The sequence below is a fragment of the Dioscorea cayenensis genome, chromosome 3 (assembly GCF_009730915.1).
Source record: "Dioscorea cayenensis subsp. rotundata cultivar TDr96_F1 chromosome 3, TDr96_F1_v2_PseudoChromosome.rev07_lg8_w22 25.fasta, whole genome shotgun sequence".
Classification (NCBI taxonomy): Eukaryota; Viridiplantae; Streptophyta; class Magnoliopsida; order Dioscoreales; family Dioscoreaceae; genus Dioscorea; species Dioscorea cayenensis.
In genome coordinates, this window is record NC_052473.1 from 1,646,919 (window position 1) to 1,662,568 (window position 15,650).

Genomic DNA, 15,650 nt, shown 5'->3' on the forward strand with positions numbered 1-15,650 from the left:
TTGATAAAAAAATTGAAAGAAATTTAAGGACTCTAAAGTTTGAGATATTCATCTCACGTATCCTATACTTTCAATTAATTGTACTTAATTTAAGCTTAGATTAAAAACTCATGAGAATGTGGGAAAGAAATTGAGAATAGGTCATCATGTACTAAGTGCAAGTCTAGCAAGACATTTAGATCCAATAAAAAATAACCCAGTCTCCGATCTCAAAACTGTATGAATAGTCTATTCTAAAAACACCGACCTAATAAATTTTGAAAAAAAAACAATTTCACTAGTTATATATTATTTATAAGTCAATCTAAATACTAAAAATCAGATCTATAAAACCAGGTTAGATTTATCTTTTTTCACCTAAAAATCTTTGATTAAAGAAATAAAAAAGCATACCCTTGTGTGTATATATATTTTTTAATTTATAAGTGTTGAATTTAGAAAACAAGTATTTTTTTTTCAAAGCTATAAAATTGGTGTCTTTCATGGAAGTATTTCTAAAAAAAGTATAAGAAAATTGCTCATTTTCATGTAAATAAATTGGTGTTTGTAAAACATACCTCTTGATGAAACCAATGCAACCAGGCTGCCCCTGTTGTCTACGCTGCTTGTAATACATGAAAGTGTCAATTATGTCAGCTTCAAAAGCAACATCTCTCATTTTCGTGACCCAGTTCTTGACCCTCTCATAATCTCCCTTGTTCTTCTTTGCATCTGCATCCATTAGCGCTTTGGTTGGATGTAGATTAAAACGTAATGGATTTAGTATTTACAAATCCTCAGACTGAAAAATCTAGGTGAGAAAGTCCAGTCTATTGGTTTTGGATGTATTTGCAACACTTGGATCACAAAATTTTATGTTTGATGGAGGGATTTGGAATTCGGATTCGAAAAATACGTGTTTGGCTTTGATGTATTTTTGTTTAGATTACGTATTATAGCATTCACCATGATGAGGGTTATCCCTTGCTCCGATATTATAAATAATTAATATATATTATAAAATTTATGAATTCAAATTTCAAATATTATGAATAATTAATATAATTATTATATACTTAATTTATTATAATAAAATATAATATATTAATTATTTATTCAAATAATTAATTTAATATAATAAATCAGTTATATATTATACTACTAATATTAATTACACTATAATATATTTTATTTAATATTTTATAAGATAGTCACTAGCTTTTATATATTATCAAATATTATAAAAATAGTTATTTTTGGGGATCCAAATCACTGGAGTTGAGCTACACTCCAATTGAGTGTAGTCTAACTCACCCAGCAAACTGATAAAGTATTTATACTACAACATAAATCCTCGAAAACCAAACACATGATTTGGATAAATCATGTAATTCCAACTCCCATGACTTTTAAATCCACTTGATCATTCACTCCATGCAAATTGATGGCTTCTTGCACTATCAGATCACCAAGTTTCTCCACTACAAAACCCACTGCAGCATCAGCCATTGATTTGTTCCTGTTGTTGTTATTCTTCTTCTTCTTCAGCAGGAAAGTTGTAGATAAATCTATGAAGGGGAGTAGCACTATAATTTTATATTTTTAAAATAATAGAATATATATAGTTTAATGTATTAGTTTGATTTTCCCAAGATCCATCAGGAAATGCATCCAGTGTCGTCACATCGACAACGTGCCACACGTTGTTGCTGATCTCGAGGATCTCAATACGTGCTCTCAGGGTTGTCAAATGGGGCTCATGCGATGTCTAGTCCATAAAAAAACACGTAGATGGAAATTTTATATATTTATATTTACTTATATAAGTTTATAACCTTCAAATAAACTAAAATATATATTAAAAAAATATAAGATCCACTAGTTTGATAGTGGCATACAAGCTGTAATGAGCTGGGAACTATTTTTTAAATTAATATTTATATTTTTTAAAAAAGATACTGTCAGAAGGTAAGCTGTAATGAACTGGGGAATATTTGGGAAAAAATAAAAAATTGAATAAACTATAATTTTTATTTTTAGATTAATAAAATAAGTTTAATATTTAATATTTTAAATTAAAAAATAATAATGTTGTTTTGGTTTTTCTGATCCATGGCATGCATCATCCACTCCACTGGCAGAGGCTATCAGTTTAATGGTTTTTTTTATATATAATTTTATAATGGAGAAACTAGCTAGTGGTATACATATTAGAAAAGTTTATACTTCGACCACATGTAGATGTAGCTTTATCATCATCTTTTGTAAGTTAAGGCTTAAGATACAAATATCTTAGGTAAAAATTCGGTGCAAATAAACTAAAAATTATTAATATATATATATATATATATATATATATATATATATATATATATATATATATATATATTAAATACTCCCTTCAATCGTTTTGATTTATCAAATTTAACTAATTCATATAAATAAAAAAATTAATTGATAATGTAAAATTTATAAAAAATTATATTAATTTTAAAAATTACCCTCACTTAAAATATGATTTAAGAAAATATATAGTTAATATGTATTATTGAAAGTTATAAAATTATATTTAATATAAAAAATTAAATTTAAAAAAATATAATATTTAATATTTTATAAATTTTATAAATTGATAAATAAAAAAAAGACAAAATTAAACGAGAGGAAGTACTTTCGTAACCACGTTGATCAAATTACAATAAATAAATAAATAGTCAATACATAATTAAAAATAAAGAAAATAAAGCTATTTATTAATGCATGTCCAAGAGTAAACCTGAAAAGATTTATAGTAAAAACAATAAGTTAAAATGAGGAAGGTGACCATGAATAAGGCATACACCCTTAATGGAGCTCATCTTTCTCAAAAATAAAAGATTAAAGAATTAATTCCATCTTACCGTATTAGTTGAGAATTATGATTTATTCATTTTATTAAAAAAATTGAAACATCTTACGCATAAGATCTATGCTAATAGACTAAAAGATCGTAAGACTAATAATACTTATAAATCATGGACAATTGAAATTAAAGATATATATAGATGATGAGTTAATCATTTAACACATTTGTGCTCTTATTTTATTTTATTATTATTATTATTATTATTATTATTTGAATAATAGGAGACAAACGCTCTTTTTTATTAATATAAACAATACCGAACAGTACTGAAGCTTGGATGTACAATGTATGTACAATACAATAATAATATAAAAATCCCGGGTAAATAATATATAAACAGTAGGAGAACAGTACTGTCAAGAGAGGGATTTGAATCCATGACCTCTCCTTTATATTTTGATGTCATGTCATTGGACTATCCAATAGTTGACTCATTTGTGCTCTTATGAATTGAAATTTGAATTTTGTTTTTTTCATAAAATACAAATATGATACATCTTACACATAGGTCTATTACAATAGACTAAAAAAATCATTAGATCTGCAGCTCGGATGGATGATAAGCGCTCATCTTATTTTTTAATCTGAAATTTGGGTGCCAATCATCAACAAATCTATACGTTGACTTTGAATTTAAAAAATTATAATTTATATTATAAAAAAAATAAATACAAGTGGTGGGCATTTATCAAGAGAGCAGGTACAATGGCATCCTGGCTGTAAGAAGCTGTGATAAAGGCGAAAAGAATTGAATAAACTATAATTTATGTAAAAAAAAACACTGGTACAGCTTGCCATCAAGCTTCAAGGAGTTGGGGTGTATTTATTAAAAATTAAATTTTATATTAATAGACCGCTTCTTACATACGCACGTCCCCGACTCGATATTTGTCGCTCATCTAAACAAAATAGAACCAGTAAAGTCCACGATTTTGATAGTCGCATCCCAGATTCCCAACTGTAATGAGCTGGGGAGTATTTGGGAAAAAAAAATTGAATAACCTATAATTTCTATTTTTAGATTAATAAAATAAGTTTGATATTTAATATTTTAAAAAAAATTTAAAAATAATATTAGTTTAGTTTTTCTATGATCCATCAAACACGGAAATGCATCATTCACGGGGAGGTGACATCATCATGGATAAAAAAAAAAGTCAATGGGCCTTGACCCAATATCACGGGTTTCTAACTTGTAGGACGTAACATAAAGTCCATGTGGCAGAGAGACACACGAAGCTATCAGTTTTACCAATGTTTTAATAAGCGGACCTATTGTTGAACCAGTTAGGCAATCGATTCCGATTCAACTGGTTGAACTGATTCAACAGGATTTAATTTTTTCAAATAAATAAATATTTAAAAATTTAAAAAAATTAAAAATAATAAAAAAGATACAAAATTACATATTGCAAATTTAAATTAAGGTCACAAAGTCTTAACTTTACATAAAATTAAAATTTTTAAAATACAAATATAAAAGGATACAACTATACAACAAATATTAAAAAATAAAGAATTAAATAAAATATAATTATACAAGTATATAACAACAATAATGATTAAAAATTAAAAACCAAACCGTTCAAATGTTTAATTTAACACTTTAACTTTAATGATTTAATTATTGATTAGTGTAAAATTATAAATTAATCATAATAAATTAATGATAATAAATTATAATATATTAATATCTTTATGCATCTTACTTTTTATTTTTTTGACTTTTTTGCATTTTAAAATTTGGATTGAGTTAATGAGTTTATTAACTTTATTTAAGTTTTTAATTATAAAATAAATAAACTAATTAAATAATTTAAATTAATAAATTAATCGGTCCCGGTCCCAACGGCTTAGCAGAGCCTGTCCTGGGTTCTTCGATGGTTTATATCACTAATCAGACCGGTATATCTATCGGTTCCCGATTGAACCGGCCGATCCAGTCAGGTTTTTAAATCATTGAGTTTTACTATATTTTTAGTGGAGCAGCTAATCAAGGGCATGCATTAAAAGAGTTTATACTTGAACTATATATATATATATATATATATATATATATATATATATATATATATATATATATATACCCCATCTCATATCAGCTGAAGCTACAAACATTTCAAGTAAAAAATTCGATGCTAGATCAAAAAATCATTAGCAAGTCTATTCTGTGAAATACTTTCTTAACCTCATTCATCAAATTATAATAAATAAATAAGCAATAAATAATTAAAAATAAAAAATAAAAAAAACAAAGTAATATATAATAATAATACTAATAACAACATTAAATCACATGAGATTTATCTCATGATATTTATTAATTAATTATAATAATATTACAAAGTATCTCGTGTGGAGTGATTAGCGTTTAAATCTTAATAGTGACGTGAAAATCCACACTCACACGTGATTGAGACACCTCCACTCATGCGTGGTAGAGATAATCGTTTGTTATTTGTCAAATATATATATATATATAATCGAATAATTTATGTTATTTTTTTAATAAAATAAATAAATATTCATTTTGATAATTACTGTGAAAAAAATTCATCGCTCAATTTTTCATTTAGTTTTAGAAAAAATTATCATTACTAAAACATAAAATAGTGTTTTTAAAATTTAATTATTAATCATTCAAGACAAAGAAATGAAAAAAAAGGACAACTGAATGGTTGGATGGCAAGGGTGCTTCCACAAAGAAGGCATATCAAACAGCCCCGCATGCATGATTGCATGGTGCATGGGGTACTCAAGACACATCCTACGATTCTCTTAAAAATTGGTTTCTTGGAATTCACTTTGCATTTATTTTCTTTTTTTAATATTTTTTATAAGAAAGATGGTAAGAAAATTTGGATATATATAACCTTTGCATAACGAAGTAGTTTTTTATTTTAACAATAAATAAATAAATTCGGGGTCGAAACCCGTATGAAAGAATTATGATTATGATATATCATTTTTTAGTATACATGGTAGACCTATATTGTCACGGTTGTTAGTCCGTCTTACATGATAAATCCATAGGGTCGTTAAGCCATCTTAGTTAATGTATTTCTTTATCTACATGTCACTTTGCCCTTTTGTGTGGCTCTTATAGCTTATTTGTTAAAATTTGTATATATCTATAGTTATCTTTATTAACAAGTAAAGTTAATTTATTATTATAGTAATGCTATATAGAGCGAAACAGTCACATGAACCAGCCACACGAATGATGTGGCCGGTCACGTGATTGCTTCTCTCTCCGAATTTTTTATTTTTATTTTTATTTTCTTTTTAAAAGATAATGTCACCAAACTCTCTCTATATCACGTGGCTGGTTGTACGTCGCTCCCCCCTCCTCTCTCTCTATTACTCTCTCTCCCTCTCGTGTCTCTCTCTCGGTTCCCTCCCGCCGCTCACCCCTCCTCTCTCTCCTGCACCATCGATCCCGGCGCCGCTTCTTCTCTCTTGAGGAGATTTGCTTAGAGACCATCTCAATCCGATGATCCGCTCACCCTTGGCATATACGGCCCCAAGATTTGGACAGCTAGCTCTTCATCAGCAGAGCCACTCAAAGACCAGCCGAGCAGGCTTAGTTAATTGGGCTAAGGTCACCGATTCGCTGCTATACTCGGTGATGTAGCTCCCCATCGATACCACCATCGTGAATGGTGGCGAGTGTGCTCACACCGCGAGCGATCGCAACTCGGTGCTCACTAGTGACGGAGTCACAAAATGGTAGACCAGTGTGACCGACAACACCTTGCATGAGTCGCTTTTGTTAACTCGGAAGCAAATGGTGAGTTTAGAGTGAAGCATTGGGGTGGTGATATTCTCCGCCCAACAGAGTGGTTGTAACAGCGTATGCGAGTTCTTTCTTATCTTTGCGGTCTAATCGCGGATCTCGGCGTCTATGGGCCTGGAATCTAGTCCAGCGCCTCTGAGATGGTGAGATAGGTCCAGCGCCTCTGAGATGGTGAGATGGAATAGAGAGAGAGAGAGAGAGAGAGAGAGAGAGAGAGAGAGAGAGGGAGCGACGTACAACCAGCCACGAGATAGAGAAAGAGTTTAGTGACATTATCTTTAAAAATAAAATAAAAAAAAAATTCGGAGAGAGAAGCAGCCACGTCATTCGTGTGGCTGGTTTATGTGACTGCTTCGCTCTATATAGCATTACTCTTATTATTATTATTATTATTAATTGTGAGTCGGTTACAAAGAGTTTTAGAGAGTTATATGTAATTAACAAAAAAAAAATGGAGTTTATTGTAAAATCAAAACAATTTATAGAGGTCAATGTAAAAGAATATATTTGTTATTTCTTTTATTAAAGATCTCTATAAAAATGAGAAATTATATATATATATATATATATATATATATATATATATATATATATATATATATATATTCCTATAAAAAGTAATATTTACTTATATACCCTTATAAATCATTGTTATTTGCTTACCTATATCTCATACCAAAAGCCAATAAATAATGGTTCTAAGAAAATTGAATAATTATTTGCCTCCTTTTTTTCATCTTCACAAATGAAGGAAAAAAAACAATCAATAGATATCTTCATTGTTTGAGAGTGTGAGTAACAAGTGTTTGTACTCATGTATTTTTACCTCTTTTAGTGGATTGTTTATCTCTGGGCTTGGCCCCCCAGACGTAGGCGAGTGGACGCCGAACTGGGTTATCAATTTTGTGTGTCTCCTTCTTCTTTTGTTTGTGTGAACTTTTTTTGATGGTTTGTGTGAGATCTATGAGTGCTTGAGTATTCCCTAAAACCCACAAACCACACCGGTGGAACTAACAAGTGGTATCAGAGCTCTGGTCGTCGTGTTCACTTTGGTTGCAAAGTTGGTGAGGTCCTAACAAGTTCCATTGATTGCCGGAAAAGAGGGAGCTTCCGTCACACGACCACCGTTGCTAGATGGATCAAATTATCCATATTGGAAGGCACGCATGAAGGCTTTCATTAAATCTATTGATGAGAATGCATGGACAGTCGTAGAAGAAGGATGGTCTCCTCCAATCGATGTTAATGAAAACATGAACGAGACAGTGAAAATGAAGAGTAACTGGAGTTCCGAAGATATGCTCAAAGCAAATGCCAATGGAAATGCACTCAATGCTATTTTCGGAGGAGTAGATGAGAACCAGTTCAAGTATGTTGCAACTTGTGATTGCGCCAAGAAAGCTTGGGGGATTCTTCAAACCATTCATGAAGGCACCAGCTTGGTAAGAGAATCTAAACTTCAAATGCTAACAACCATGTTTGAGAATTTTAGAATGGGAGAAGATGAGACGATAGCTATGTTCAATGCCAAATTGATGGATATAGCAAAAGAAATATTTAATGATAAAATATATGTTCCAACATGTTGCAACAATAGCATATCATTGCATAATTTTAAATAGTAAACATAACCAAAACTTAGCCTTTTTTAGGTTTCTAATTAACTATTAGGAGTATAATATTAAAATAATTAGCTATAATTAAAGAGAGTTTATTTCTCACTTGGAATGTAATTAAATATAGTTTATTTAATTTGGTATAACTTGTTTATATATAATTTATAGATAACCTTATTATTAGTATTATGTATAGACGAGCCTTTTTAAAAAGAACATAATTTGGGTTTTGGAACACAAAACAAGAAAGATGACAAAAAGTAGAATTAATTTAGTGGAGAACGAAAACATAATTAAGTTTTATTTGATGGCATGCATGCTACCATAATTACAAATTAAAAGATGCAAGCATCATTGCAAAGGGCATGAGGGCACATCAATAAATAGAAAATTTTTTAGTATGTTATTTAACTTTGGCTCATTTGCACTTTGATCATCGAACTTCAATTTGTATCAATTTGGTCACTCAATTTTAATTTGATTTCACCGGGTAAAAATCAAGGATTTCAATCTTCAATTTATTACATGGTTGTTTGAAAATCAGAGTCAGCCCTCCCCATGACACATTATTAAGTCTATTATAGGTGTGTATGTCATCGAAAAAGAGCCACATCATTCATTTGAGAGCCAAAATCCCTTGATTTACAGGTAAAATCAAAGATTTCAATCTTCAATTTATTACATGGTTGTTTGAAAATCAGAGTCAGCCCTCCCCATGACACATTATTAAGTCTATTATAGGTGTGTATGTCATCGAAAAAGAGCCACATCATTCATTTGGGAGCCAAAATCCTTTGATTTACTACCCAGTGAAATTAAATTAAAGTTGAGTGACCAAATTGATGCAAATTGAAGTTCGGTGATTAAAGTAAAAATGAGCCAAAATTTAGTGACCTACTAAAAAATTTACCCCATAACTTGTTCTCTTATCTCCATGTCCTACACATGTCCCATAATAATAATAATATGAAGATTTATGTTTTAGGACCTTAAACTGATTGACCTTCATTTGTGCAAATCTTAATGTAGGTGCAATACTTTAATAAATATTAAAATGATTTTGTATATTAATTTTAAAATAGTTAAATACAGATATTAAACACTATAAACGGCACCAATGCTATATGCATGATCTATTATTTAAACCTTTCTTATTATTTGTTATTATTTTCTAAATCACATAAATTCGATTTTAAGGTAGTTTTAATAAAAGGGCTTTCATTTGCACACTCATATAAACATGTGTATTAAACATTGTTTTTAACTTATTTATTTTTATTCTAAAAAACTAATTAAGTTTTTAATAAAAAGATCAAAAGGACCTTCACTCTTCTTTCTTCATCCATCTAGGAAAAAACATTAAAACTTTAAGATAAATTAGGTTTTTCAAATTAATAGGAAAAAGAAGGGCGGATTGGTACATAGAACGTCTATAATAACACATTAGCAATTACCCACTTCAACTTGAGGTATACAAGTCATTTGAATATATTAAATTTTCATATAAAATTATATAAATATATATACTCAACCCTTTTCATCATCAAACAAGCCTTTGTTTAAATGCTTTAGTCATTAATGGGGGACTTGATTTTAAGTTCCATCGGTCCAAATTAAAAGACTTATTATCAGGTTGGCCATGTGTAGAACCATAAAAATCGGAACCCTCGACGTTTCAATCAGTTTTTGATTGGATGGTCATCCAATTATCAGATGAAAAAACCCAGATGCTAAGCTTGTGATATGGCCAGTTTGACCATGAAACAATTACTCGAATGGGCCAAACGAGTCATAATACTAGGATTTATTTTTGATAATACTTAATACTTATTATTTTTTATTAAAACCACAAAATTATATATACTTATTAATATTTATTTTCAATTTATAATCAATAAATATAATTAAAAAAATATATTTTTCATAAATATAACAACAAATGTTAACTAAATCAGATTTAAAAATAAAATTCATTAATATGTTATGATAAATACATATACTTCATTTTATTTAAGAAAATAAAATAATATATATGTGTAATTTCATTAGAAATTATACAAATAAAAATATTCCAACTAAATAAATAATATAAAAAGTAAATATTTTAAAATACAAAAATTAGTATTGAGATCAGCAAGTTAATTGATAAAATTATCATCTATATAAAAGGATAAGAAGTAATTGGTAATTTCTTATCTAGTCTAACGAAACGAACCAATAAATGAATAAAAATCACCAAGGGATGTTCAACAATTATATATTAATATATTAAATTGACAACTAATTAAAAAAAAACAAGAAAATAAATGGGCATTATTAGGAAATACTAATGCATAAATAACCATTTATCAATTTAAATATCAAATTTTAAGTACTTGTTTTTATATTATAATTATGGATTTTATATTATATTGGTTCATTATTAATTATTATAATATAGTATTATTGACCTCAATGCATTGGTTAAGTAGATCAAATCTTCCGTGCTTGACAATGAGTGGATGACGCCCTTTATTTTGTTTTTATATGAATTTATATATTTTTTTCCCATATAATTAAATGTTATTCTAGATGTTACCCTTTGTTATATATGCCAATTTTGAAATAAATGGAAATTTAATTTTATAAAACAGATTATAAAATTTTGAGATGAATGAATGAATATTATTACCTCTTCAACATCCATTTTTTCCATTGGAAAATCTAAAATGAGAGTTAATTGGAAAAAATTATCATGTTCTGTTAATTCTAATATCAGACAACACCATATATTACATATACATTACTAAAAAAACCCAAAAAAAAAAAAAATCATTGAATTAGAATTTAAGGAAACAATAATTATATATTGTCATAATAATAAGATGCATTGTCACACACTTAAATAGATATAAAATGACGTTACAAAATAAAGCCACAAATACACACATATATGTCTGGGCATATAACCACAAAGTATCAAACCCAAATAACATTACATGAATAAAATCACAGACATCCACAAAACATCAATTATTGAAGCAGAGTTCATATATAAGAAACTTCATGCATGTATGCTCCCTTGCTTGCTGACTTAATATGGAGTTCCTTTGAAGTCCAAAAGCACTCCTCACGCATGCCGCTCCTATACAAATAATTCATATATGTATTTTTTTGCTTTTTGATATTTTGATAATTCCTTGATAACAAAAATAGTAAATAAAAAGAACATATTACCTATATATTATTAATTTCTTCAGCAATTTCTTCATCAGGTTCTCCAGACTGAAATATCAAGATAAAGAGTTAATTCAAAGATTAAATGGAAATGTAATACTAGAAATCAAAAGTTATCCAAATAATTAAATAAAGGAACTAACTTTTCATACGAATGTTGGGCACATGTCGTATCTTGTACCAGTCTTCTCCTGTCTTCTCCTTCATCCTAGTAATGAATTTTTTAGGCATTTGAATAACTTCCAATTGATCAAGTGGCACATTCTTCAGTCCTTCTGGAATCATCTTCAACCTACGAGAATTGTAGATCTCCAAAAACTTGAGGCATGGCATTGCCATCTCCTCTATCGTCCACTCCTCAAGTTCCGTAAGAACTACAATGCGCAAGGATAACAGTTGAGGGAAACCTGTTGCCGAACATATCATATGTTTGCCTACATATGAGTCATGCCATAATTCTAGATATTTGAGACATGGCAGCTTCTCTAGTGTTGCCATTGGGTCTTGCTCCAATCCAGACCCACCCAACTTTAGTTTCACTAGTTGTTGAGGAAATACATCATTGTGTGGAAGATGTTTGCGGTTCAAACTTCCCCAGAGAACCAATTTCTTGAGGCAGTGTTGATTGGAAAAGGCTGTAATGATGTTGTTGTCCAAACAAATTGCTCGTCCGTGTATAGAAAAAGAGGCACTGTATATAGATAAGGAGGCAAGACGACCCAATTTCTGGAGTGATGAAGATAGAGCATCGCCATGATCATTAAAGACTTCATTAATGCTCAATTCGCATAGGTTTGTGAGTTTTGGAAGTGCATTCCCTATCCATGATCCAGCATTTATCCCTTTTAAAGTCTGCAAATTCTTTGGTACATTATTTCCCATATTTGGAGGAGGAACCCTTGATGACATTGGTAGCTTAACATGCCTGAGATTGCCAATTGTCCAAAGTGAATCTGATATCTTTTCTAAATTTCTACAAGACAGAATAAAAGTCTGGAGATTATGGAGATGACAAATCCATGATGGAATTTCCTTCAGATTCACATCTTCACTGAACTCATCACTGAACTCATCACTGAACCCAAGATATCTTAAATGAATTAATGATTTGATTTCACTTGGAAATTCTGAAATACCCTTAGTATGCAAACAAAGCACTCTTAATAATTTAAATCTGCCAAGCTGGCCTTTCAAAGCCCTAAAAGCCAGACGATTATAAGATCCATAGACACCGTAGAATAGACCCCGCAACATTGAGTTAGAATAGTTTAGAATGGCAACCTCATTACATACGATTATTCGTCGGGCTGCATTTGACATTGTCACATTATCTACAGTGTCATTATTCTTGTAGATTTCAAAATATCTATTCTCTTTGGCTTTCTTGATGCACATATCACGCAAGACATCATGGATTTGGCAACAATATACACTACCATCATATTCCCGGCTAGTAATTTGGACCATGCATCTTTGTGCCAAATCCTCCAGACAATCCAATCCGACTTCTTCTGTGGTCTTACCATCTTTTACTGGTAAGAAACCTTCTGCCAACCACAATCTAATTAATATTTCTGAAGAAATAGTCCAGTCCTCTTTGAAGCAACCAAAATAAAGAAAACATGATTTCAAATAATATGGCAAATTATTGTAACTCAATGCAATTATTTCTAAACACCTTTCTCCACATTCCACAAATTGCCCATTCATGCTCTCAACAACTTTCCGCCATGCATCTTGGGTTTGTGGTTTCGTTGAGACAAATCCTCCAAGAACTACTAGTGCTAGTGGTAGACCTCCACACCTTTGAACAAGTTGATGAGCATAATCAACCAAATATGTTGGGCAACATGTTTCAATATTTTGATTTGGGAAGACCTTGCGCAGAAACAACGCCCGACTCTCCTTTTCATCTAAGCAACGCAATTCATGTGGTTCGGTGGTAGGATTTGCAATCTTAGCAACATTTATGAAGCGAGTAGTGATAATAACTCTACTTCCATTTTGATCATCTGGGAAAACCTTTTGTAATTGATCCCATACATTTTCTCTCCAAACATCGTCAAGAACCACCAAGTACCTGCCTTTCTTCAATTTTTCAAAAACTTTAACCGAGAGAGATTCAATTGTATCCCCTGGTGAAGTTTCTAACTTTTCTAACAAGATTTTATTCAAAATGTCAAGGATGGTACATTCTTGAGATATGATTACCCATGCAAATATATCAAAACTTCTCTTGACTCTAGGGTCATTATAAATGGATTTAGCAAGTGTGGTCTTTCCAAGACCACCCATACCAACTATAGATATCACTGATTGATGTTTTTTGCTTGTGTCGACCAGCTCTTGCACAATTGTTTTCTTCTCATCAACAAAGCCAACCATATCAATGTCATCTCTCAGTTGAGGCAATATAGGGATCTCACCTGGACTTCTGGACTGACAAGTTGCACAAATATTAGAAATGCCATATACTTCTCTACTTTCAGATAACTCATGCAACTTAGATTTTATCCCCTTAACATCCACATGAACCTTGTGTCTACTGACCAATTCATCAAATATAGATACAAACCTGGAGAAAAATCATAGTTATTTTTTATATCGATATGCTTCAAATTTTTTAATGCATCTATAATCGAATTTCATTTGATCAAATAATTTAGAGAAATTTAAGAACTCTAAATTGAGATATTCATCTTACTCATCCTATACTTTCAATTAATTTTAGTTAATTTAAGCTTAGATTAAAAAAAATGCAAATTTAAAATTTTGAGTAAAATAAAAAATACAGAAAGCTTTATTAACATGGGGTGTGCGTTTAGTTCATGAATCTTTCGAACATTCCTAGACAATTGGATAAGATTGTAGAAGGTTTGGTACACTGCATTTTCATAAATAAGGAAAAGTCATATGCTTGGTAATTATATAAATAGATAAAAGTTTTATATCTCAAATCACTAGAAATGTGAGTGATAAGAGCAAAAACTCATGAGAATGTGGGAAAGAAATTGAGAATAGCCCATCATGTCATGTGTAACATGTGCAGATGTAGCAGGACATTTTCATCTAAAGAAAAACAACCCAGGATCCTATTTCAAAACTCCATAAAAATTTTATTCTAAAAACACCGACCCAATAAATTTTGAAGGAAGCAGTTTCACTAGTTATATATTTTTAATAAGTCAATCAAAATACTAAACATTAGATCTATAAAACTTGTTTGGATTTAAATTTTTTCATCTAAAAATGTTTGACTAAAGAAATAAAAACGCATACCCTTATATATATATATATATATATATATATATATATAAAAGATAAGTGCTCATTTTCATGTATATAATTGGTGTTTGTAAAACATACCTCTTGATGAAACCCATGCAACCAGGCTGTTGTCTACGCAGCTTGGAATACATGAAAGTGTCAATGATGTCCTCAGCTTCAAAAGCAAGGTCTCTCATCTCTGTGACCCAGTTCTTCACCCTCTCATCATCTCCCTTGTTCTTCTTTGCATCTGCATCCTTTAAGAAGTCTTGCATTCGCCGCAGTTCTCGTTCCAACCACTCCACTTCATCTCTCACTCCATACAAATTGCTGCCTTCTTGCACTATCAGATCACCAAGTTTCTTGACTAAAGAACCCACTGCAGCATCAGCCATTACTTCGTTCCCGTCTCTTCTTCTTCAGGGAAGTTGGGAAACTTGCAGATAAATTTTTGAAGGGGAGCAAGAGTACAAGATTTTATATTTTTAAATTAATAGAGTATATAGTTTATTTATATTAGTTTTATTTTTCCAAGATCCATCAAGAAAATGCAATATGCAGTCTCTCTCTACCGGGCGCTGACAGCATCCAGTGTTGTCACATCAACAATGCGCTAGAAAGAGAAAGAAATTTAACACTCAAATTTGTTACTTTTTATCTTCTCTTCATTCCTTTGTTGAACAGATTACTAAAACAAAACGCGTTCGAGTTTAGTTATTAATTTGTTTTTTTTATTATTTTTATTTTTGTAAAAGACTCATAACCTAGGTGAACAATGAAAAGCTCATTTTATTTCCAAATTATCAAAATATGGAATGTGACTGTCCACAGTAATTTTGACCAGATTAATAAGAGCATCAAACAAATTAAG

At 30.3% G+C, this 15,650-nt stretch overlaps 1 protein-coding gene across 2 annotated transcripts; it reads right to left on the reverse strand.

The window, feature by feature from the left end:
* Window positions 1-11,166: 11,166 nt before the first annotated feature.
* Window positions 11,167-15,308, reverse strand: LOC120252018 (probable disease resistance protein At1g58602). Of its 2 annotated transcripts, none has more exons than XM_039260624.1 (4): window positions 14,879-15,308; window positions 11,656-14,087; window positions 11,513-11,560; window positions 11,167-11,420 (listed from the first exon to the last, which is right to left on the reverse strand). In XM_039260624.1, exons 1-3 carry the CDS (start codon window positions 15,172-15,174, stop codon window positions 11,547-11,549), a joined length of 2,742 nt encoding a protein of 913 aa, XP_039116558.1. In that variant the 5' UTR covers window positions 15,175-15,308; the 3' UTR covers window positions 11,167-11,420; window positions 11,513-11,546. The 2 variants fall into 2 exon arrangements, with proteins under 2 accessions (XP_039116558.1, XP_039116559.1); XM_039260625.1 differs by having other exon boundaries at window positions 11,656-13,951; window positions 14,879-14,974.
* Between the last annotated feature and the right edge of the window lie 342 nt (window positions 15,309-15,650).